The 25,787-nt window shown below is 52.8% G+C and overlaps 1 protein-coding gene across 2 annotated transcripts in view; it reads right to left on the bottom strand.

The window, feature by feature from the left end:
* The window catches only part of CROCC (ciliary rootlet coiled-coil, rootletin), a 52,110-nt gene extending 30,874 nt beyond the window's left edge, over positions 1–21,236 (bottom strand). The window contains exons 1-6 of one of the 2 annotated variants that reach the window (XM_069947385.1): positions 20,931–21,236; positions 14,998–15,124; positions 13,103–13,251; positions 4,181–4,372; positions 3,999–4,082; positions 3,735–3,832 (exon numbers count right to left, since the gene is read on the bottom strand). In XM_069947385.1, the coding sequence (XP_069803486.1) occupies positions 3,735–3,832; positions 3,999–4,082; positions 4,181–4,372; positions 13,103–13,237 (509 nt within the window). In that variant the 5' untranslated portion in view covers positions 13,238–13,251; positions 14,998–15,124; positions 20,931–21,236. Of the gene's footprint in view, positions 1–3,734; positions 3,833–3,998; positions 4,083–4,180; positions 4,373–13,102; positions 13,252–14,997; positions 15,125–16,690; positions 16,890–20,930 lie in introns of those variants that run through there. The other variant, XM_069947384.1, reaches the window with a different exon arrangement.
* Between the last annotated feature and the right edge of the window lie 4,551 nt (positions 21,237–25,787).

The raw sequence follows: 25,787 nt of genomic DNA, 5'->3' as shown, positions 1-25,787 counted from the left end.
GACAGGATTCTATGTGCTCAGACTACTGCTCTCTGTTATCAGCCCCCCCCATATAAATAGCTGTATGACAGGATTCTATGTGCTCAGACTACTGCTCTCTGTTATCAGCCCCCCCCATATAATAGCTGTATGACAGGATTCTATATGCTCAGACTACTGCTCTCTGTTATCACCTTCCCCCCCCCCCTATACTAGCTGTATGACAGGGTTCTATGTGCTCAGACTACTGCTCTCTGTTATCAGCCCCCCCCCCCCTATAATAGCTGTATGACAGGATTTTATGTGCTCAGACTACTGCTCTCTGTTATCAGCCCCCCCCTATATCAGCTGTATGACAGGATTCTATGTGCTCAGACTACTGCTCTCTGTTATCAGCCCCCCCTATAATAGCCGTATGACAGGATTCTATGTGCTCAGACTACTGCTCTGTTATCACCTCCCCCACTATAATAGCTGTATGACAGGATTCTATGTGCTCAGACTACTGCTCTCTGTTATCAGCCCCCCCCTATAATAGCTGTATGACGGTATTCTATGTGCTCAGGCTACTGCTCTCTGTTATCACCTCCCCCCCCCCTATAATAGCTGTATGACAGGATTCTATGTGCTCAGACTACTGCTCTCTGTTATCAGCCCCCCCCCCTATAATAGCTGTATGACAGGATTCTATGTGCTCAGACTACTGCTCTCTGTTATCAGCCCCCCCCTATAATAGCTGTATGACAGGATTCTATGTGCTCAGACTACTGCTCTCTGTTATCAGCCCCCCCCCTATAATAGCTGTATGACAGTATTCTATGTGCTCAGACTACTGCTCTCTGTTATCAGCCCCCCCCTATAATAGCTGTATGACAGTATTCTATGTGCTCAAACTACTGCTCTCTGTTATCAGCCCCCCCCCTATAATAGCTGTATGACAGGATTCTATGTGCTCAGACTACTGCTCTCTGTTATCAGCCCCCCCCCCACATATAATAGCTGTATGACAGGATTCTATGTGCTCAGACTACTGCTCTATGTTATCACCTCCCCCCCCCCATATAATAGCTGTATGACAGGATTCTATGTGCTCAGACTACTGCTCTCTGTTATCAGCCCCCCCCCCCCTATAATAGCTGTATGACAGGATTCTATGTGCTCAGACTACTGCTCTCTGTTATCAGCCCCCCCCTATAATAGCTGTATGACGGTCTTCTATGTGCTCAGACTACTGCTCTCTGTTATCACCCCCCCCCTCCTATAATAGCTGTATGACAGGATTCTATGTGCTCAGACTACTGCTCTCTGTTATCACCCCCCCCTCCTATAATAGCTGTATGACAGGATTCTATGTGCTCAGACTACTGCTCTCTGTTATCACCTCCCCCCCCCCTATAATAGCTGTATGACAGGATTCTATGTGCTCAGACTACTGCTCTCTGCTATCAGCCCCCCCTATAATAGCTGTATGACAGGATTCTATGTGCTCAGACTACTGCTCTCTGTTATCAGCCCCCCCCCCTATAATAGCTGTATGACAGGATTCTATGTGCTCAGACTACTGCTCTCTGTTATCAAGCCCCCCCCCCCCTATAATAGCTGTATGACGGTATTCTATGTGCTCAGACTACTGCTCTCTGTTATCAGCCCCCCCCCCTATAATAGCTGTATGACAGGATTCTATGTGCTCAGACTACTGCTCTCTGTTATCACCTCCCCCCCCCTATAATAGCTGTATGACAGGATTCTATGTGCCCAGACTACTGATCTCTGTTATCAGCCCCCCCTATAATAGCTGTATGACAGTATTCTATGTGCTCAGACTACTGCTCTCTGTTATCACCTCCCCCCCCCCTATAATAGCTGTATGACAGGATTCTATGTGCTCAGACTACTGCTCTCTGCTATCAGCCCCCCCTATAATAGCTGTATGACAGGATTCTATGTGCTCAGACTACTGCTCTCTGTTATCAGCCCCCCCCCCTATAATAGCTGTATGACAGGATTCTATGTGCTCAGACTACTGCTCTCTGTTATCAGCCCCCCCCCCCCCTATAATAGCTGTATGACGGTATTCTATGTGCTCAGACTACTGCTCTCTGTTATCAGCCCCCCCCCCTATAATAGCTGTATGACAGGGATTCTATGTGCTCAGACTACTGCTCTCTGTTATCACCTCCCCCCCCCTATAATAGCTGTATGACAGGATTCTATGTGCCCAGACTACTGATCTCTGTTATCAGCCCCCCCTATAATAGCTGTATGACAGTATTCTATGTGCTCAGACTACTGCTCTCTGTTATCAGCCCCCCCCCCCCTATAATAGCTGTATGACAGGATTCTATGTGCTCAGACTACTGCTCTCTGTTATCAGCCCCCCCCCCCTATAATAGCTGTATGACAGGATTCTATGTGCTCAGACTACTGCTCTCTGTTATCAGCCCCCCCACATATAATAGCTGTATGACAGGATTCTATGTGCTCAGACTACTGCTCTCTGTTATCAGCCCCCCCCCCTATAATAGCTGTATGACAGGATTCTATGTGCTCAGGCTACTGCTCTCTATTATCAGCCCCCCCACTATAATAGCTGTATGACAGGGTTCTATGTGCTCAGACTACTGCTCTCTGTTATCACCTCCCCCCCCCCCCTATAATAGCTGTATGACGGTATTCTATGTGCTCAGACTACTGCTCTCTGTTATCAGCCCCCCCCCCTATAATAGCTGTATGACAGGATTCTATGTGCTCAGACTACTGCTCTCTGTTATCAGCCCCCCCCCCCTATAATAGCTGTATGACAGGATTCTATGTGCTCAGACTACTGCTCTCTGTTATCACCTCCCCCCCCCCTATAATAGCTGTATGACAGGATTCTATGTGCTCAGACTACTGATCTCTGTTATCAGCCCCCCCCCCCTATAATAGCTGTATGACAGGATTCTATGTGCCCAGACTACTGATCTCTGTTATCAGCCCCCCCTATAATAGCTGTATGACAGTATTCTATGTGCTCAGACTACTGCTCTCTGTTATCAGCCCCCCCCCCTATAATAGCTGTATGACAGGATTCTATGTGCTCAGACTACTGCTCTCTGTTATCAGCCCCCCCCCCCCCTATAATAGCTGTATGACAGGATTCTATGTGCTCAGACTACTGCTCTCTGTTATCAGCCCCCCCACATATAATAGCTGTATGACAGGATTCTATGTGCTCAGACTACTGCTCTCTGTTATCAGCCCCCCCCCTATAATAGCTGTATGACAGGATTCTATGTGCTCAGGCTACTGCTCTCTATTATCAGCCCCCCCACTATAATAGCTGTATGACAGGGTTCTATGTGCTCAGACTACTGCTCTCTGTTATCACCTCCCCCCCCCCCCTATAATAGCTGTATGAAGGTATTCTATGTGCTCAGACTACTGCTCTCTGTTATCAGCCCCCCCCCTATAATAGCTGTATGACAGGGTTCTATGTGCTCAGACTACTGCTCTCTGTTATCACCTCCCCCCCCCTATAATAGCTGTATGACGGTATTCTATGTGCTCAGGCTACTGCTCTCTGTTATCAGCCCCCCCCCTATAATAGCTGTATGACGGTATTCTACGTGCTCAGACTACTGCTCTCTGTTATCAGCCCCCCCCCCATATAATAGTTGTATGACAGGATTCTATGTGCTCAGACTACTGCTCTCTGTTATCAGCCCCGGTTCTATAATGGCAGGACTCTAGGTGGTGGTCGGCTCTCCTCGTACCTCTGTTGTTCCTCCTCCAGTCGGATCAGAGAGTTCTCCAGCTCATTGCTGCTCTCCTCCTCCTGACGCAGCCGCGAGTCGGTCATCTCCAGGCGGCTCTGTGATGATAGAGAGGAGTCGTGTCACACAGCGACATACGGAGATGGGTCACACAGATTCATTGTATACTGTGTGAAGACATCACTAGAGGCAGAAATGTTCCCATTCACCGGCAGCAAGCAGAGATCCTGGAGCACAGCACGTGTCTCCACCATCATTACTCACACTGAGACGTTCCTGCTCCAGCTCGGTGGAACGTTCCAGAAGCTGCTGCTCCACCTCTCCGCACCGCTTCTTGTACTGCAGGACCTGCCAGAGGGATGAGAGGACAAAAGAGATCAGCATCACTGACTGATTGTTCTCACCACCAGCTGCCTTCAGTGCCCTCAGTGCAGTCGCTCATTCACCTTGGCCTGCAGCTTCTGTACGAGTTGCGCCTGGCGCTGCTGTCCCTCCTGATAGGCCTGCAGCTTACGCTTGTACGCGGCCTGCTCCTCCTCCAGCCGCCGCCGCAGCTCCACATTCTGCTGCGCCAGGCTTCGCGTCTCCAGGGAATCTCTCTCCCGCTCACCGGTCTCCAGCCGCAGGGTCTGCTCCAGCTGCCGGACAGAGAGGACACGCTGAGTTATCACAGACCGGAGACTACACAGATGTACAGCAGAGAAGGCTCCGGAGCGCTGCCAGTTATGGCGGCAATTATTATTACACAGCTGTAGACCAGGACTGTCCTGTTACTGTGTGAGCGCCCCCTGCAGGAACAGCAAGCTATCTAACATACATTATCCTATACATCACATGATCCAGGGACTGTCATACATCTCAGCTGAGGGGTGGGATTATTGGATGTAACTCTGCCCCCCTGACCCAATGACACGTGCTGCGGACCACACACCTCGCTCTGCTCACTCCAGTCTACAGCATCGGCTGCCGCTCCTTCAGGCTCCTCCCACAGCCAGCATAGGGGCTGGTCCAGCTGGTACGGTGACAGACAGAGGCGGAGTCAGCGGACACATGACACATTACACCCCCTCATGTGTGGTATACATACACCCCCCACGTGTCATATACATACACCACACCGCGTGTGATATACATACACCCCACCACATGCAATATACATACACCCCCCACGAGTGATATACAGACACCCCACCGCGTGTCATATACATACACCCCCCACGTGTGATATACAGACACCCCACCGCGTGTCATATACATACACCCCCCTACGTGTGACATACATAGACCCCCCCACGTGTGATACACATACACCCCCACCATGTGTATTATACATACACCCCCCGTGTCATATACAGACACCCCATCACGTGTAATATAAATACACTACCCACGTGTGATATACAGACACCCCACCGCGTGTCATATACATACACCCCCCACGTGTGATATACAGACACCCCACCGCGTGTCATATACATACACCCCCCACGTGTGATATACAGACACCCCACCGCGTGTCATATACATACACCCCCCACGTGTGATATACAGACACCCCACCGCGTGTCATATACATACACCCCCCACGTGTGATATACAGACACCCCACCACGTGTCATATACATACACCCCCACGTGTCATATACATACACCCCACCACGTGTAATATACATACACCACCCACGTGTGATATACAGACACCCCACCGCGTGTCATATACATACACCCCCCTACGTGTGACATACATAGACCCCCCCACGTGTGATACACATACACCCCACTACGTGTAATATACATACACCCCCACCATGTGTAATATACATACACCCCCCGTGTCATATACAGACACCCCATCACGTGTGATATACATACACCGCCATTTCGTGTGATATACATACACCGCACCGCGTGTGATATACATACACTGCACCACGTGTAATATACATACACCCACGACCATGTGTGATATACATACACCCCACCGTGTGTGATATACATACACCCCACCACATGTGATATCCATACACTGCACCATGTATTATATACAAACACTGCCCCGCGTGTGATATACTTGCACCCCCATGTATAATATCCATACACCGCACAATGTGTCATATACATACACCCCACCGTGTGTGATATACACCCGCTCACCACGTGTTATATACATACATCCCACCATATACATGGAGATTGAAGTGCCAGAACACCATAATGTGTACACACATCTGCGTTCGTGACTGGATCCAGACCCCTGCGACGAAGGCAATCTTCTAGCTGCAGCAGACAGAGAAACATAATGTAGCTGCCCCCGATATCAGAAGACCCCGGAGCTTCCTTGTATATCCTCTCCCAGCACTCCCTCCAGCATACGCCCTCTCCCAGCACTCACTCCAGCATACGCCCTCTCCCAGCACTCCCTCCAGCATACGCCCCCCTCTCCCCGCACTCCCTCCAGCATGCGCCCTCTCCCCGCACTCCCTCCAGCATACGCCCTCTCCCTGCGCTCCCTCCAGCATACGCCCTCTCCCCGCACTCCCTCGAGCATACGCCTTCTCCCCGCACTCCCTCCAGCATACGCCCTCTCCCCGCACTCCCTCCAGCATACGCCCTCTCCCCGCACTCCCTCCAGCAAACGCCCTCTCCCCGCACTCCCTCCAGCATACGCCCTCTCCCTGCACTCCCTCCAGCATACGCCCTCTCCCCGCACTCCCTCCAGCATACGCCCTCTCTCCGCACTCCCTCCAGCATACGCCCTCTCTCCGCACTCCTTCCAGCATACGCCTTCTCCCCGCACTCCCTCCAGCATACGCCACCCGCTCCCCGCACTCCCTCCAGCATACAGCCTCTCCCTGCACTCCCTCCAGCATACACCCTCTCCCCACACTCCCTCTAGCATACGCCTTCTCCTAGCATTCCCTTCAGCATTCACCCCCCTCTTCCCACACTCCCTCCAGCATACGCCCTCTCCCTGCACTCCCTCAGCATACGCCCTCTCCCTGCACTGACTCCAGCATACGCCCTTTCCCCGCACTCCCTCCAGCATATGCCCCCCTCTCCCCACACTCCCTCCAGCATACGCCCTCTTCCCAAACTCTCTCCAGCATACACCCTCTCCCCGCACTTCCTCCAGCATACGCCCCCCTCTCCCCGCACTCCCTCCAGCATACACCCCCCTCTCCCCGCACTCCCTCCAGCATACGCCCCCCTCTCCCCGCACTCCCTCCAGCATACGCCCCCCTCTCCCCGCACTCCCTCCAGCATACGCCCCCCTCTCCCTGCACTCCCTCCAGCATACGCCCCCCTCTCCCTGCACTCCCTCCAGCATACGCCCTCTCCCCGCACTCCCTCCAGCATACAGCCCTCTAGCATATGCCCTCTCTTAGCACTCTCTCCAGTATATACTCCCCTCTCCTCACACTCTCTCCAGCATACGCCCCCCTCTCCCCGCACTCTCTCCAGCATACACCCCCCTCTCCCCGCACTCCCTCCAGCATACACCCCCCTCTTCCCACACTCCCTCCAGCATACGCCCTCTCCCCGCACTACCTCCAGCAGTCACCTCACAGGGTCTGCACCCTCCATAACCCCTCCATGTACTGTATACAGGCTAGGTTCACACTGCGTTTTTGCAATCCGTTCTTTTCATCCGTTTTTTTTTTAAAAACGGATGAAAAACATGCATTTGTGTGCAACCGTTTTGATCTGTTTTTCCATTGACTTCCATTGTAAAAAAAAACGGATCAAAACGGATCCGTTTTTTTTAACGGACACAAAAATAGTGTCAGCTACGTTTTTGTGTCCCTAAAAAAAACGGATCCGTTTTGTTTTTTTTTTACAATGGAAGTCAATGGAAAAACGGATCAAAACGGATGCACACAGATGCATCCGTTTTTTGCAAAAAATGGATTAAAAAAAATGGATTGCAAAAACACAGTGTGAACCCAGACTTACTATACACAGTGTGGAGCGGCTGTGAAGTGGTTAATGTCGCATCCCTGGTACACTCTCAGGATCTCGCTCACTAAGGAGCGGTCGCTTTCTATGGCCGCCTCCTCTCCCACATCTCCCCTCAGTCACACGGCTCACACATCAGGATACTCGCCCGGACGACTCTTCTCCTGACAAAGGCTCCAGCGGCCTCCTCCTCCTCCATTCTAACAAAGAGCAGAGCGAGCCCCTGCAGCACCGTCCTCCTTATACCCCCAGCACTTGCCGCCTTCCCTCCAATTCACTTTCAGCATGGAGAGAGACAAGGATAATGAGATTATGAATGAGGAAAACGTGTGATTCCCCGCCGACAACTGAACGCTGCTACCTACGAGACGGATGGCGGTATAATGCAGGAGGCTGCGGAGGACGCAGAAATAATTCAGTGCACAATAATGAGTACAGGGAGGAGGTTAAGTGAGGTCCATACCACCAGCATAGCCCTAATGCACAAGGTCCACACAACCGGCATAGCCCTGAGGTCCACACAACCAGCATATCCCTGAGGTACAAGGTACAAACAACCAGCATAGCCCTGAGGTCCACACCACCAGCAGAACCCTGAGGTACAAAGTCCATAAAATCAGCATAGCCCTGGGGTCCACACCACCAGCATAGCCCTGAGGTACGAGGTCCACACAGCCAGCATAGCCCTGAGGTACGAGGTCCACATCACCAGCATAGCCCTAAGGTACGAGGTCCACACCACCAGCATAGCCCTGAGGTACCAGGTCCACACCACCAACATAGCCCTAAGGTACGAGGTCCACACCACCAGCATAGCCCTGAGGTACGAGGTCCACACCACCAGCATAGCCCTGAGGTACCAGGTCCACACCACCAGCATAGCCCTGAGGTCCACACAACCAGCATAGCCCTGAGGTCCACACAACCAGCATAGCCCTGAGGTCCACACAACCAGCATAAAAATAAAACCAATCCTTTAGACTTCTGTCGGGGTCTCAGCCTGAGAACTCTGCTTGCTGTCAGTGAATTGGAATAGTCCTGTGTACAATACTTCCCTGATATTGTCCTGTTCATACAGTGGAGGTTTTGGTACCAACCCAGAGTCTGTAGAGGAGCCATCTGCACTGCTACCGTGTGTAGCTCACAGAGCATTGTCTGCACTCTTACACATCTGTCCGTCGCAGTGCTGACACCTCCCCCTTGTACAGTACTCCTGGTCGCACCCTGCAGCCATGGCTATTCTCACTGAATAGACACCGTATCCTGTCTCCCCGGCAGCAGTCACCAAAAGTGATAAACAACTCAGTGGTCAATGCCGGGATGAGGGAGGATGCAGGGGCCACAGGCCCTACCACCGGGAGCAGCAACTGTAAGCTCTGCAGCCAAGAAGGCCGGACATGGACACCACTGGGGTTTATATTACACTCTACATGTACATCTGTAGGTGACAGGAGTATACAGGTTACCAGCACTTCCAGCAGGGGGCGCACTATTCTAAATAACAGGGGTGTCCAGCTCTTCCAAAACTACAATCCCCATCATTCCTGGACAGCCAAAGCTATAGCTGACAAGCATGATGGGACATGAGCTGGAAACCCGTTATTGAGAATAGAGCGCCCCCTGCTGTAAGTGATCAGATTGAGGAGACGGTGACCTTCATATCACGCAGCTGCTGCAGAACCTCTCACACACCTGAAGGAAGGCTCAGGCATGTATTATAGGACTATAATGGGTGAGTGCTGATGTCATCATAACTAGACTGGTGTATATATTATGTAATATAGAAACCACAGGATAATAGGGGGCGCCACAGAGTCTGTATCCAAATCCGAAAGCAGGATCCACTGAATCAGATCTGAAACCGATCCCAAGTAATTTACTGATCCCAGCAGAGACTGAGGAGACGAGAGGGGGTGTGCGGGGGCCTGGCTGTACGGAGGTGCCATCCCCGCTCCTCACACAGGCCGTCACCATGGATAAGACATTTACTGCGGGGGTCCGGGCTCCGGTGGGAACAGAGGACAGCACAATGACGTTTATGAATGCACCACTGAGAAAATAAGCGACCGCGGGCAAGTCAGAGCCTGCCGACTGCCCATCAGTGCCCACCGCCTGCCCGGACAAGACGCCAACTAAGGAATGGAACAGAGGAGATCAGAAGACTGCCTATACAAGGACTGGAGAACACTTATATACAGAGGATACCCAGGTTATACCAGCATGCTACTTATCACTACATACAGGAGATCCCCAGGTTATACCAGCTGTACATATATAATTATATACAGGAGATACCCAGGTTATACCACCTGTACATATATAATTATATACAGTGTATACCCAGGTTATATTAGCTGTACATATATAATTATATACAGTGTATACCCAGGTTATATCAGCTGCACATATATCTTTATATACAGTATATACCAGCTGTACATAATTATATATACAGTATATAGCCAAGTTATACCAGGTTATACCGGCTGTACATATATAATTATATACAGTATATACCCAGGTTATAGTTCAAACATTTTATTGAGTTTTCACATAATATAACATTGGTATAGAAGAAAAGTATCAGTAGCAGTATAAGTTTATGAATATAAATAGCTAATAAAACAAGGCCGACAATAATAACTAAACCTTACTCCACTTATACATAGAATATAGATAGTAGATATATGGTGCTATTTATCATAAGAATATAGAGTACAGAAGAATGGATCCTGGGTGCCGGCAGCCGACATCTTATAATACCAGGTGGTTGAGGTAAAGTGAGACATGATAGGGCGTCTTTCTGCCTGTGAGTATATCCCCAGGTTATACCAGCTGTACATATATAATTATATACAGAGGATTCCCAGGTTATACCAGCTGTACATATATCATTATATACAGTATATACCCAGGTTATACCAGCTGTAAATATATAATTATATACAGTATATACCCAGGTTATACCAGCTGTACATATATAATTATATACAGTATATACCTAGGTTATACCAGCTGTACATATATAACTTTATACAGGAGATCCCCAGGTTATACCAGCTGTACATATATAATAATATACAGGAGATCCCCAGGTTATACCAGCTGTACATATATAATTATATACAGTATATACCCAGGTTATACCAGCTGTGCATATATAATTATATACAGTATATACCCAGGTTATACCAGCTGTACATATATAATTATATACAGTATATACACAGGTTATACCAGCTGTAAATATATAATTATATACAGTACATTCCCAGGTTATACCAGCTGTACATATATAATTATATACGGTGCATACCCAGGTTATACCAGCTGTACATATATAATTATATACAGGAGATCCCCAGGTTATACCAGCTGTATATATATAATTATATACAGGGGATCCCCAGGTTATACCAGCTGTGCATATATAATTATATACAGTATATACCCCAGTTATACCAGCAGTACATATATAATTATATATAGTATATACCTAGGTTATACCAGCTGTACATATATAATTATATACAGTATATACCCAAGTTATACCAGCTCTACATATATAATTATATACAGGAGATACGCAGGTTATACCAGCTGTACATATATAATTATACACAGTAGATCCCCAGGTTATACCAGCTGTACATATATAATTATATACAAGGGATCTTCAGGTTATACCAGCTGTACATATATCATTTTATACAGGAGATCCCCAGGTTATACCAGCATGCTCCATATCACTATATACAGTGTATACCCAGGTTATACCAGCTGTACATATATAATTATATACAGTATATACCCAGGTTATACCAGCTGTACATATATAATTATATACAGTATATACCCCAGTTATACCAGCAGTACATATATAATTATATATAGTATATACCTAGGTTATACCAGCTGTACATATATAATTATATACAGTATATACCCAAGTTATACCAGCAGTACATATATAATTATATATAGTATATACCTAGGTTATACCAGCTCTACATATATAATTATATACAGGAGATACGCAGGTTATACCAGCTGTACATATATAATTATACACAGTAGATCCCCAGGTTATACCAGCTGTACATATATAATTATATACAAGGGATCTTCAGGTTATACCAGCTGTACATATATCATTTTATACAGGAGATCCCCAGGTTATACCAGCATGCTCCATATCACTATATACAGTGTATACCCAGGTTATACCAGCTGTACATACACTTAATGGAGGTTTTTAGGACTTCTTGCACATGGGATGGGCCATCAATATGAGAGTAGTGAGTGGGGGTGACACCTGCTGAGTGAAGGGGCTGTGGATGTACATTGGCCTCATTATGACGCTGTGAGCTCAGAGGTCCTGTTTGCAGTATACAGTCTGTGCACAGCCCGTATACTGCAGACTCCTCTGTCCCCTTCTCCAGACTCCTCTGTCCCCTCCCTCAGACTCCTCTGTCCCCTCTCTCAGACTAATCTCCCCTGCTCCGGATTCCTCTGTCCCCTCCCTCAGACTCCTCTGTCCCCCTCCCTCAGACTCCTCTGTCCCCCTCCCTCAGACTCCTCTGTCCCCCTCCCTCAGACTCCTCTGTCCCCTCCCTCAGACTAATCTCCCCTCCCTCAGACCTCTCTCCCCTCCTCCGGATTCCTCTGTCCCCTCCCTCAGACTCCTCTGTCCCCTCCCTCAGACTCCTCTGTCCCCTCCCTCAGACTCCTCTGTCCCCTCCCTCAGACTCCTCTGTCCCCTCCCTCAGACTCCTCTGTCCCCTCTCTCAGACTAATCTCCCCTCCCTCAGACTCCTCTGTCCCCTCCCTCAGACTCCTCTGTCCCCTCCCTCAGACTCCTCTGTCCCCTCCCTCAGACTCCTCTGTCCCCTCCCTTAGACTTATCTCCCCTCCTCCGGATTCCTCTGTCCCCTCCCTCAGACTCCTCTGTCCCCCTCCCTCAGACTCCTCTGTCCCCTCCCTCAGACTCCTCTGTCCCCTCCCTCAGACTCCTCTGTCCCCTCCCTTAGACTTATCTCCCCTCCTCCGGATTCCTCTGTCCCCTCCCTCAGACTCCTCTGTCCCCCTCCCTCAGACTCCTCTGTCCCCTCCCTCAGACTTATCTCCCCTCCTCCGGATTCCTCTGTCCCCCCTTCCCCTTTGGACTCCTCTGGCAGTGGCTTATCTCCTCTCAGAGTAGTGGCACTGGGGGGAGTGTGTGCGGCCACCTTTCCTCTGTACAGTAGAGGGCCCTCAGAGTCAGTAGTTCAGCCCTCCCAGCAGAGCTTGCACCCCGGCTCAGGATCTGTGCTGCACTCCCTGCAATCTGACAGTAGAGGGCAGAACTGATCCCCAGAGAGGCCAGCCATAGCCTGCAGCCATTGGTTAGTACTGATCAGGTTCCTTCTTACCCTCTCACTAATAGCGTTATACTTAATGGCCAACTCATCTCTCTCGGCCCGACTCTGCGCCAGCAGGTCCTCCACCCGCGACAGCTCTTGTTGCAGGATGCGGTTCTCCTCTTGTAGAGAAATCAGGGAGGACATGTCTGCAGCCAGGCCTGAGAAGAAGAAGAGCCATGAGAGAGAATACAGAGGAGGTGACGGTGCTGTCCCATCCTGCAGCCTCTAGAGGGCGCTCTTACTATACAAGCGGTTAACAACAGCGACATCTGCAGGCAAAAGAGGAAATGACACTGACACTAACTAGCACAACTACCCCAGAGGTGGAGCGCCAGCTAAAGGGACACTCCACCTTATCTAATCCTCCGACACATCAGAGAAAGAAAACAAGGAAAGAATTGGGTTTTCAGCTCAGTACAGAGCCAAGAGGTTGGGGGAAGGGGGACACAGACAATTAGGAAGAGGGACGGGGGACACAGACAATTAGGAAGAGGTACGGGGGACACAAACAATTAGGAAGAGGGACGGGGGACACAGACAATTAGGAAGGGGTACGGGGAACACAAACAATTAGGAAGAGGGACGGGGGACACAGACAATTAGGAAGAGGTACGGGGGACACAAACAATTAGGAACAGGTACGGGGAACACAGACAATTAGGAAGGGGTACGGGGGACACAGACAATTAGGAAGAGGGACGGGGGACACAGACAATTAGGAAGAGGGACACAGACAATTAGGAAGAGGGACGGGGGACACAGACAATTAGGAACAGGTACGGGGGACACAGACAATTAGGAACAGGTACGGGGAACACAGACAATTAGGAAGGGGTACGGGGGACACAGACAATTAGGAAGAGGGACGGGGGACACAGACAATTAGGAAGAGGGACACAGACAATTAGGAAGAGGGACGGGGGACACAGACAATTAGGAACAGGTACGGGGGACACAGACAATTAGGAACAGGTACGGGGAACACAGACAATTAGGAAGGGGTACGGGGGACACAGACAATTAGGAAGAGGTACGGGGGACACAAACAATTAGGAACAGGTACGGGGGAACACAGACAATTAGGAAGGGGTACGGGGGACACAGACAATTAGGAAGAGGGACGGGGGACACAGACAATTAGGAAGAGGGACACAGACAATTAGGAAGAGGGACGGGGGACACAGACAATTAGGAAGAGGGACACAGACAATTAGGAAGAGGGACGGGGGACACAGACAATTAGGAAGAGGGACGGGGGACACAGACAATTAGGAAGAGGGACGGGGGACACAGACAATTAGGAAGAGGGACGGGGGACACAGACAATTAGGAAGAGGGACGGGGGACACAGACAATTAGGAAGAGGGACGGGGGACACAGAGACAATTAGGAAGAGGGACGGGGGACACAGACAATTAGGAACAGGTACGGGGGACACAGACAATTAGGAAGAGGGACGGGGGACACAGACAATTAGGAAGAGGTACGGGGGACACAGACAATTAGGAAGAGGTACGGGGGACACAAACAATTAGGAACAGGTACGGGGGACACAGAGACAATTAGGAAGAGGGACGGGGGACACAGACAATTAGGAAGAGGTACGGGGGACACAGAGACAATTAGTAAGGGGTACAGGGGACACAGAGACAATTAGGAAGAGGTACGGGGGACACAGAGACAATTAGTAAGGGGTACAGGGGACACAAAGCAAAGTTGGGGATAGAAGGGAATCAGATGGGGGTACAAAGCCAATTGGTGGTGTTGAAGTGCAGGGAGTACAGAAGGCACAGAGACAAGTGCGGAAATACAGGAGACACACAGAGACAAGTTAGGGGGTGTAAAGGGGCATAAAGCAAACTCGGGGGTACAGAGTCAAGTGATGGTGGGCACAGGGCACTCACTAGGGCTGGGTGGCGGGCTCAGGTTCCTGGTAACAATCTCTCGGATACAAGCCGGCAGACGGGCAGAGTTACCACGAAGAGTAAGAGTCTTATCTTCTGGGGATCCGAGCACCTGGGCAGAGAGCGCCTACAGAGAAGAAGGAGGAGGTAAGTGACGGGTGGAGGACCTCCAAATACCACCAAACTGGGGTCTCACAATACACCCAGCAGCCATATAACAGACCCCCCATCTACAGCCCGCTGCCCCCCCATCTACAACACAATGCCACCCCGACAGCACAGGGCCACCCCCATATACAGCACAGTGCCACCCCCAACAGCACAGTGCACCCCATATACAGACACAGTGCCACCCCGACAGCACAGTGCCACCCCCATATACAGCACAGTGCAACCCATATACAGCACAGGGCAGCCCATATACAGCACAGTGCAACCCATATACAGCACAGGGCACCCCATATACAGGCACAGTGCAGCCCATATACAGCACAGTGCAACCCATATACAGCACAGGGCACCCCATATACAGGCACAGTGCAGCCCATATACAGCACAGGGCACCCCATATACAGGCACAGTGCAGCCCATATACAGGCACACTGCCACCCCTGACAGCACAGGGCACCCCATATACAGCACAGTGCACCCCATATACAGCACAGGGCACCCCATATACAGCACACTGCCACCCCTGACAGAACAGGGCACCTTATATACAGCACAGTGCACCCCAGTGCAGCCCATATACAGCACATTGCCACCCCTGATAGCACAGTGCACCCCATATACAGCACAGTGCCACCCTCCCATATAGAGCACAGTGCCACCCCCCATATACAGGCAGCAGAGGGCACCCCATATACAGCAAAGTGCAACACCCCCCCCCCCCCATATAAAGCACAGGGGACCCCATATACAGCACAGGGCACCCCATATACAGCACAGGGGACCCCATATACAACACTGGACACCCCATATACAGCACAGGGCACCCCATATACAACACTGGACCCCCCACATACAGCACAGTGCCACCCCCCCACCCCCATATACAGCACAGAGCCACCCCATATACAGCACAGGGCACCACATATACAGCAAACTGCACCCCCCCCCCCATATAAAGCACAGGGGACCCCATATACAACACTGGACACCCCATATACAGCACAGTGCCACCCCCCCATATACAGCACAGTGCCAGCCCTTAAAGCCCACTGTCCCCCATATACAGCACAGGTCACCCCATATACAGCATAATGCCACCCCTTAAAGCCCACTGCCCCCAAATACAGCACAGGGTACCCCATATACAGCACAGGGGACCCCATATACAGCACTGGGCACCCCATATACAGCACTGGGCACCCCCCCCCCCATATACAGCACAGTGCCACCCCTTAAAGCCCACTGTCCCCCATATACAGCACAGGTCACCCCATATACAGCACAATGCCACCCCTTAAAGCCCACTGCCCCCCATATACAGCACAGGTCACCCCATATACAGCACAATGCCACCCCTGAAAGCCCACTGCCCCCCATATACAGCACTGGGCACCCCATACACAGCACAATGCCACCCCTTAAAGCCCACTGCCCCCCCAAATACAGCACAGGGCACCTCAGGTGAGGGCATAGAAGAGACATAAAGACTGCAGGGAGCTGCGTACACACTGCGGGCACCGACCTCTATCACAACCTCCAGCCTCGGCTCACTGGAGTCCGGGGTCTCCGTCTCCTCCAGAGCTGCACTCATCGATGCCACAACTCTTAAGGAGCCTCACCAGACTGAACCTGTCAGCAGCCGCACACTCCTAGTAACATGGCAGCGGGACCCCATGGGCAGCACAGCCCCTGCCCCCCTGACTCTCAGATTAACATTAAATCTCCTTAGGCCCTTACTGGCTCATCCTCCAGAGCAGACAGCAAAGTGCTGTGATTGTGAGGACGGCCACTCTCAGGCCCTAGAGCCCGCCACCCACAGACAAAGGGCACAATGAATGGAGACACCACAGGGGATGGCAGGCAGGAGCTAGGACCCTGCGGATGGGATCTACGCCATACAGGCGGGAAACATTGTTACCAACAAGTGCCTGTAGCCATGGAAACCACAAACATCCTGGGTCACATGTACAGTATCTACAAGGGGCGGCAGATGTACACGAGGCTGTGACACCACTCATCAGGGGAAATGTGCCCCCCCCCCCAGGAAATGTGCCCCCCCAAGAGAGAGCGATCACTCATCAGGGGAAATGTGCCCCCCCCCCCCAGGAAATGTGCCCCCCCAAGAGAGAGCGATCACTCATCAGGGGAAATGTGCCCCCTCCAGGAAATGTGCCCCCCCCCCCCCAGGAAATGTGCCCCCCCAAGAGAGAGCGATCACTCATCAGGGGAAATGTGCCCCCCCCCCCCAGGAAATGTGTCCCACCAGGAGAGAGCGATCACTCATCAGGGGAAATGTGCCCCCCCCCCCAGGAAATGTGTCCCACCAGGAGAGAGCGATCACTCATCAGGGGAAATGTGCCCCCCCCCCCCCCCCAGGAAATGTGTCCCCCCAAGAGAGAGCGATCACTCATCAGGGGAAATGCGCCCCCCCCCCCCCCCCCAGGAAATGTTCTCCCCCAAGAGAGAGCGATCACTCATCAGGGGAAATGTGCCCCCTCCAGGAGAGAGTGATCGCTTATCATGGGAAATGTTCCCCCCAAGGTGATAGTGATCGCTCATCAGGGGAAATGCGCCCCCCCGCCAGGATATGTGCCCCCCCAGGAGAAAGCAATCACTCATCAGGGGAAATGTGCCCCCCCAGGAGAGAGTGATCGCTCATCAGGGGAAATGTGCCCCCCCAGGAGTGAGTGATCATTCATCAGAGGAAATGTGCCCCCCCAGGAGAGAGTGATCGCTCATCAGGGGAAATGCGCCCCCCCCCAGGAAATGTGCCCCCCAAGGTTATAGTGATCGCTCATCAGGGGAAATGCGCCCCCTCCAGGAGAGAGTGATCGCTTATCATGGGAAATGTGCCCCCCAAGGTGATAGTGATCGTTTATCAGGGGAAATGCACCCCCCCCCCCCCCGTCCAGGAAATGTGCCCCCCCAGGAGAGAGTGATCACTCATCAGGGGAAATGTGCCCCCCCAGGAGAGAGTGATCATTCTTTAGGGGAATTTTGCCCCCCCAGGAGAGAGTGATCACTCATCAGGGGAAATGTGCCCCCCCAGGAGAGAGCGATCACTCATCAGGGGAAATGTGCCCCCCCCCCCTCCAGGAAATGTGCCCCCCAAGGTGATAGTGATCGCTCATCAGGGGAAATGCGCCCCCTCCAGGAAATGTGCCCCCCAAGGTGATAGTGATCTCTCATCAGGGGAAATGTGCCCCCCCAGGAGAGAGCGATCACTCATCAGGGGAAATGTGCCCCCCCAGGAGAGAGTGATCGCTCATCAGGGGAAATGTGCCCCCCCAGGAGAGAGCGATTGCTCATCAGGGGAAATGTGCCCCCCCCCCAGGAGAGAGTGATCACTCATCAGGGGAAATGTGCCCCCCCAGGAGAGAGTGATCATTCATCAGGGGAAATGTGCCCCCCCAGGAGAGAGTGATCGCTCATCAGGGGAAATGTGCCCCCCCAGGAGAGAGTGATCACTCATCAGGGGAAATGTGCCCCCCCAGGAGAGAGTGATCGTTCATCAGGGGAAATGTGCCCCCCAAGAGAGAGTGATCGTTCATCAGGGGAAATGTGCCCCCCCCAGGAGAGAGTGATCATTCATCAGGGGAAATGTGCCCCCCCAGGAGAGAGTGATCACTCATCAGGGGAAATGTGCCCCCCCAGGAGAGAGTGATCACTCATCAGGGGAAATGTGCCCCCCCAGGAGTGATCGCTCATCAGGGGAAATGCGCCCGCCCCCCCCCCCCCTCCAGGAAATGTGCCCCCCAAGGTGATAGTGATCGCTCATCAGGGGAAATGCGCCCCCCCCCTCCAGGAAATGTGCCCCCCCAGGAGAGAGCGATCACTCATCAGGGGAAATGTGCCCCCCCAGGAGAGAGCGATCACTCATCAGGGGAAATGTGCCCCCCCAGGAGAGAGCGATCGCTCATCAGGGGAAATGTGCCCCCCCCCCCCAGGAGAGAGTGATCACTCATCAGGGGAAATGTGTTGAGCAACAGGACCATCAACCTCATCATCCCCAGGACCGTTATCTGTACAAACGATTACAGAGCAGCTAAATGAGTTACCCTCTGGGGGTCCCCTACTGATGGATGATGGGACAGCACCCTATGGGGGGTCCCCTACTGATGGGACAGCACCCTATGGGGGTCCCCTACTGATGGATGATGGGACAGCACCCTATGGGGGTCCCCTACTGATGGATGATGGGACAGCCTCCTATGGGGGGTCCCCTACTGATGGATGATGGGACAGCACCCTATAGGGAGCCCCCTACTGATGGATGATGGGACAGCACCCTATAGGGAGCCCCCTACTGATGGATGATGGGACAGCGCCCTCTGGGGGTCCCCTACTGCTGGATGATGGGACAGCGCCCTCTGGTGGTCCCCTACTGCTGGATGATGGGACAGCACCCTCTGGGGGTCCCCTACTGATGGATGATCGGACAGCCCCCTCTGGGGGTCCCCTACTGCTGGATGATGGGACAGCGCCCTCTGGGGGTCCCCTACTGATGGATGATGGGACAGCGCCCTCTGGGGGTCCCCTACTGATGGATGATGGGACAGCGCCCTCTGGGGGTCCCCTACTGATGGATGATGGGACAGCGCCCTCTGGGGGTCCCCTACTGCTGGATGATGGGACAGCACCCTCTGGGGGTCCCCTATTGATGGATGATTGGACAGCACCCTCTGGGGGTCCCCTACTGCTGGATGATGGGACAGCGCCCTCTGGGGGTCCCCCTACTGCTGGATGATGGGACAGCGCCCTCTGGGGGTCCCCTACTGCTGGATGATGGGACAGCGCCCTCTGGGGGTCCCCTACTGCTGGATGATGGGACAGCGCCCCCTGGGGGTCCCCTACTGCTGGATGATGGGACAGCGCCCTCTGGGGGTCCCCCTACTGCTGGATGATGGGACAGCGCCCTCTGGGGGTCCCCTACTGCTGGATGATGGGACAGCGCCCCCTGGGGGTCCCCTACTGCTGGATGATGGGACAGCACCCTATAAGACGCCCCCTACTGCTGGATGATGGGACAGCACCCTATAGGGGTCCCCTACTGATGGATGATTGGACAGCACCCTCTGGGGGTCCCCTACTGATGGATGATGGGACAGCACCCTCTGGGGGGTCCCCTACTGCTGGATGATGGGACAGCACCCTATAAGACGCCCCCTACTGCTGGATGATGGGACAGCACCCTCTGGGGGTCCCCTACTGCTGGATGATGGGACAGCCCCCTATGGGGGTCCCCTACTGCTGGATGATGGGACAGCACCCTATGGGGGTCCCCTACTGCTGGATGATGGGACAGCACCCTCTGGGGGGTCCCCTACTGCTGGATGATGGGACAGCACCCTCTGGGGGTCCCCTACTGCTGGATGATGGGACAGCACCCTATAAGACGCCCCCTACTGCTGGATGATGGGACAGCCCCCTCTGGGGGTCCCCTACTGCTGGATTATGGGACAGCGCCCTCTGGGGGTCCCCTACTGATGGATGATGGGACAGCCCCCATGGGAGGTTTGGGGGGCTGTGAGGTGACTCTTGGGGTGCAGGGGCTGTCACGGGGGGGGGGGGGGGCATCCTGTCACTGGGGGGGGCATCCTGTCCTCTCCTGCAGGAGATCACATCCGGGGTCAGGGGGTCAGACATGGCGGGGTCAGGGGGTCAGACATGGCGGGGTCCTGCAGGGACAGCTGCTTAGGGGGTGCGGGGATTCTCACAGTTTGTGGTACTGAGGTTGAGCTCCCCGGGCCGCGGCCTCTCACCTCCCCGGCTCCGCTCTCTCCATTCCGTTATCCGGGGTTCCCGCCCTGTGGCCGCCGCCAGCCTCACATGCTGCCCGGCAGCCGCCTCCAGGAGAGCCCGGGGATTGGATGAGGCCTGAGCCCGCCCCGATGGAGGAGAGGCGGCCGCCTGAGGATGGAGGAGGAGGCTGACAGGCGCTGTCCTGGGGAGCCCGGACTATCAGCGGTGGATCTGCCGGACTACAGGAGGGTTCCCGCCTGCTACAGCTTACTGTCACACTACAAGAGATTTACTGCACCCTCCACAGAGGAGCCGTCACCCACGGCAACCGCGCAGATGAACCTCACCCACGGCAACCGCGCAGACGAGACGTCACCCTCAGCAACCGCGCAGACTAGCCATCACCCACGGCAACCGCGCAGATGAACCTCACCCACGGCAACCGCGCAGACGAGACGTCACCTACGGCAACCGCGCAGACGAGACGTCACCCACGGCAACCGCGCAGACGAGACGTCACCCTCGGCAACCGCGCAGACGAGACGTCACCCACGGCAACCGCTCAGACAAGACGTCACCCACGGCAACCGCTCAGACGAGACGTCACCCACGGCAACCGCGCAGACGAGACGTCACCCACGGCAACCGCGCAGACGAGACGTCACCCGCAGCAATCATTTTGAGAGGCCTCTTTAGCTGTAATGTGTTTGGTTGTTGCTCCCCTGTGTGATACATCTCCCGCACCTCTTCTGTTCCTATGCAGGTGTGAATGGGTTCCAACATATGCCGGACCCCAGCAGCCATTAGAGTGTAAGCCTCTGGGCCAAGTACTCTCCTTATACCCCTCTCTCCCATATGTTCCCAGGAGCGACCACTGCAGAGGGTGCGGCACCTAATCCCATCCAGGACTCCTCAGTAACCCTTCCCGCACCACATTACAGTCAGACAGTGTGCGGGATGTGGTGTCCTCAGAGCGGTTGTATCTGACCCCCCGCCCCATCATGTTCTTTCTGTTTGTTCTGGCACAGAATGAAAAGATCCTTAAATCCAGCACAGCGTCCTGCCGCACGTCACCCCGGAGGAGCTACACATCCAGGGGTCACAGCAAAACCTGCCATAGCCATAGAGGAACCACAAGTCCCAGCAGTGATGGAGAGAGGATGATCTCTGCAATTCTATTCAACAAATAAGCCACAATGCGGAGAGAAGGCGATGAAGCCACAGACTGGGGGATGGGGTCCGAGAGACCACCGCCCTGCTCCATACCACCACCCTGCTCTATACCAGCAGTCCCCAACCTGCGGCAAAACTACAACTCCCAGCATGCCGTCTGAGAGACCACCGCCCTGCTCCATACTAGCAGCCTCCAAGCTGTGAAAAACTACAACTCCCAGCATGCCCATCTGAGAGACAACCGCCCTGCTCCATACCACCACTCTGCTCTATACCAGCTGTCCCCAACCTGCGGCAAAACTACAACTCCCAGCATGTCGTCTGAGCGACAACCGCCCTGCTCCATACCACCGCCCTGCTTCATACCAGCAGTCCCCAACCTGCGGCAAAACTACAACTCCCAGCATACCGTCTGAGAGACCACCGCCCTGCTCCATACTAGCAGCCTCCAAGCTGTGAAAAACTACAACTCCCAGCATGCCCACCCAAGACACCACCACACTGCTCCATGCCAGCAGTCCTAACCTGTGGCAAAACTACAACCCCCAGCATGCCCAAAGTTTCACAGCTTTACACCAAGTCACCGTAAGGTGTAAGACCTACCAGGGCAGCTGACATTCCCATCTCCTGGTAGAGTATTACCGTGTGCATGGACACCATTATACAGTCCTCCTCACACTGCGGTCTCCGGCATAGCAGAGATGAGTGAGTGCAAAGGCAACAACTGAAATAATAGGAAGGGGTGGACTACAGGTCCCAGATAACTTCTAAATTCACTGTTTTAACTTAGAAAACAGATTGCTGCAAGGGCGACCCGACAACTATGTATAACAGATCAGAGATCTCCTCCGTGATCTATCTACACTGTATCCTCTAGCTGGAGGAAGGTTTCTACTTCCAACACAGAAGAGGATTCTTTACTTTAAGAGCAGCATGACTATGGAGCTCTCGGTAGATTCTTTACTGTAAGAGCAGCAAGACTATGGAGCTCTCTGTATATTCTTTACTGTAAGAGCAGCAAGACTATGGAGCTCTCTGTAGATTCTTTACTGTAAGAGCAGCAAGACTATGGAGCTCTCTGTAGAGTCTTTACTGTAAGAGCAGCAAGACTATGGAGCTCTCTAGATTCTTTACTGTAAGAGCAGCAAGACTATGGAGCTCTGTAGATTCTTTACTGTAAGAGCAGCAAGACTATGGAGCTCCCTGTAGATTCTTTACTGTAAGAACAGTGACACTATGGGTACTATTACACGGAACGATAATCGGCCCGATTCGGCCGATTATCGCTCCATGTATTAAATTAAACGATCAGCCGATGACAACGATCATCGGCTGATCGTTGATATAGGTTCTGACCTATTTTCGTCGGGCGCCGACCGCTCACCGCTACGTGTAATAGCGGTGCGCGGCCAGCGACTGACGATATACATTACCTATCCACGCTCCAGGGCTGCTCCTGCGGTCCGCTTCTCCACAGGTCCCGCGCGCTCTAGCTTCAGAGCGGCCTGTCAGCTGACAGGCTGCCCAGCTAATCACAGGCCGCATCGGTCCCGGCCTGTGATTGGCTGAGCGGCCTGTCAGCTGACAGGCCACTCTGAAGCTAGAGCGCGCGGGACCTGTGGAGAAGTGGAACGCAGGAGCAGCCCTGCAGCCTGGATAGGTAATGTATGTAGTTTAAACAAGGGCTACAAGGACATCGGTAACAATGTCCCTGCAGCCCTTGTTAAACTATTATCAGCCGTGTAATAGGCCCAGTAAACGAGCGACGATCTAGCAGATCGCTGTTCGTTTACAGGTATTATCGGGCCCCCATCGGCCCGTGTAATACCACCCTATGGAGCTCTGTGTAGATTTACTATAAGAGTAGTAACACCATGGAGCCCTCTATAGATTCTTTACTCTAAGAGCAGGGACACTATGGAGCAGTCTAGATTTTTTTTTTTTTTACTGCAAGAGCAATGACACCATGGAGCTCTGTATAGATTCTTTACTGTAGGAGCAGGTAGACCATGGAATTCTCTATAGATTCTTTACTGTAAGAGCAGATAGACTATGGAACTCTATATTCTTTACTGTAAGAGCAGTGACACTATGGAGCTCTCTATAGATTCTTTACTGTAAGAGCAGGTAGACCATATAATTCTCCTTAGATTCTTTACTGTAAGAGCAGGTAGACTATGGCGCTCTTTATAGATTCTTTACTGTACGAGCAAGTAGACTATGGAGCTCTCTGCCAGAGGAAGATGTCATGGTGAACTCACTCCATAAGATCAGGAGGGGTGCGGACGTATTACTGGAGTGTAATAACTATTACAGGGATCCTTAGATTAAAGTGGGAGAGGAATGAGAAGAGTTGTCTTCTATCTGCTGGGGGTTGTATTCCTTCCTCTGGATCCACACCGCAGGGTAATAGACGGACATGTGTCCGTTTTCAGGGTGTCGATCGCTGATTTCTTTCTGCCTATACTTTATAATAGTGACTAATATGCTGAGGTAGTAAAGCATCTATGGGATGTAGGAAAGTAAGTGCCCCCCTATAAGCAGAAGCCGCCACTCACCTGTGTGCAGGAATCCGGCTCCTCCGAGGCTTCTGTCAGTCGGGTCACTTTCTGTGGACGCAGGTGCCCTCCTCCCCGCCCCTCACACAATGAATTAAAGGGCTTTTGTTCTGGTTACCAGGTAGTGAAGCCCAGCCAGGGAACAGTAATCTGGCCATCTAAGCTTATTATCATACAGCCCTGTGTGGCTGGTAAACACAACCTGCGTGTGTTTGACAGGGCGGCGGAGGTTGTCAGGGGAGAACCTCATCAATTCAAGGGACTCTCGGCTTCCTGCAGAGAACCAGTCCCAGCCACATTGTCTCCATTACACCTGAGCGACAACTGCTCAACTCGCAGGATGGAAGCCCCGGGCCTGGGGGCTCAACAGCTGATGGAGGGACCCCGGGGGGCTCACTAACTAATGGAGGGACCCGGGGGGGCTCACCCGCTGAAGGAAACACACCCGGGGGCTTCCCAGCTAATGGACACACCCCGGGGGGCTCAACAGCTGATGGAGGGACCCGGGGGGGGGGGGCTCACCCGCTGAAGGAAACACACCCCGGGGGGCTCAACAGCTGATGGAGGGACCCCGGGGGGCTCACTAACTAATGGAGGGACCCCGGGGGGCTCACTAACTAATGGAGGGACCCCGGGGGGCTCACTAACTAATGGAGGGACCCCGGGGGGCTCACTAACTAATGGAGGGACCCCGGGGGGGCTCACTAACTAATGGAGGGACCCCAGGGGGCTCACTAACTAATGGAGGGACCCCGGGGGGCTCACTAACTAATGGAGGGACCCCGGGGGGCTCACTAACTAATGGAGGGACCCCGGGGGGCTCACTAACTAATGGAGGGACCCGGGGGGGGGGCTCACCCGCTGAAGGAAACACACCCGGGGGCTTCCCAGCTAATGGACACACCCCGGGGGGCTCAACAGCTGATGGAGGGACCCCGGGGGGCTCACTAACTAAAGGCCCTATTCCACGGAACAATTATCGGCCGCTACGGACCATAATCGTCCCGTGGAATAGAGTGCAACGATCAGCCGACATCGTTGGCTGATCGTTGCAGTCGCTTGTTTTTCAACATGTTGAAAAACAAGCGACTGATACAGCAACGATCTGCTGCCGGCGCTCCGTTGAATAGGAGCATCAGCAGCAGA

The sequence above is a fragment of the Dendropsophus ebraccatus genome, chromosome 12, assembly GCF_027789765.1.
Source record: "Dendropsophus ebraccatus isolate aDenEbr1 chromosome 12, aDenEbr1.pat, whole genome shotgun sequence".
Taxonomy (NCBI): domain Eukaryota; kingdom Metazoa; phylum Chordata; class Amphibia; order Anura; family Hylidae; genus Dendropsophus; species Dendropsophus ebraccatus.
Note: the sequence above shows the minus strand (reverse complement) of the source record. Positions and strands in the feature narration are given on the sequence as shown.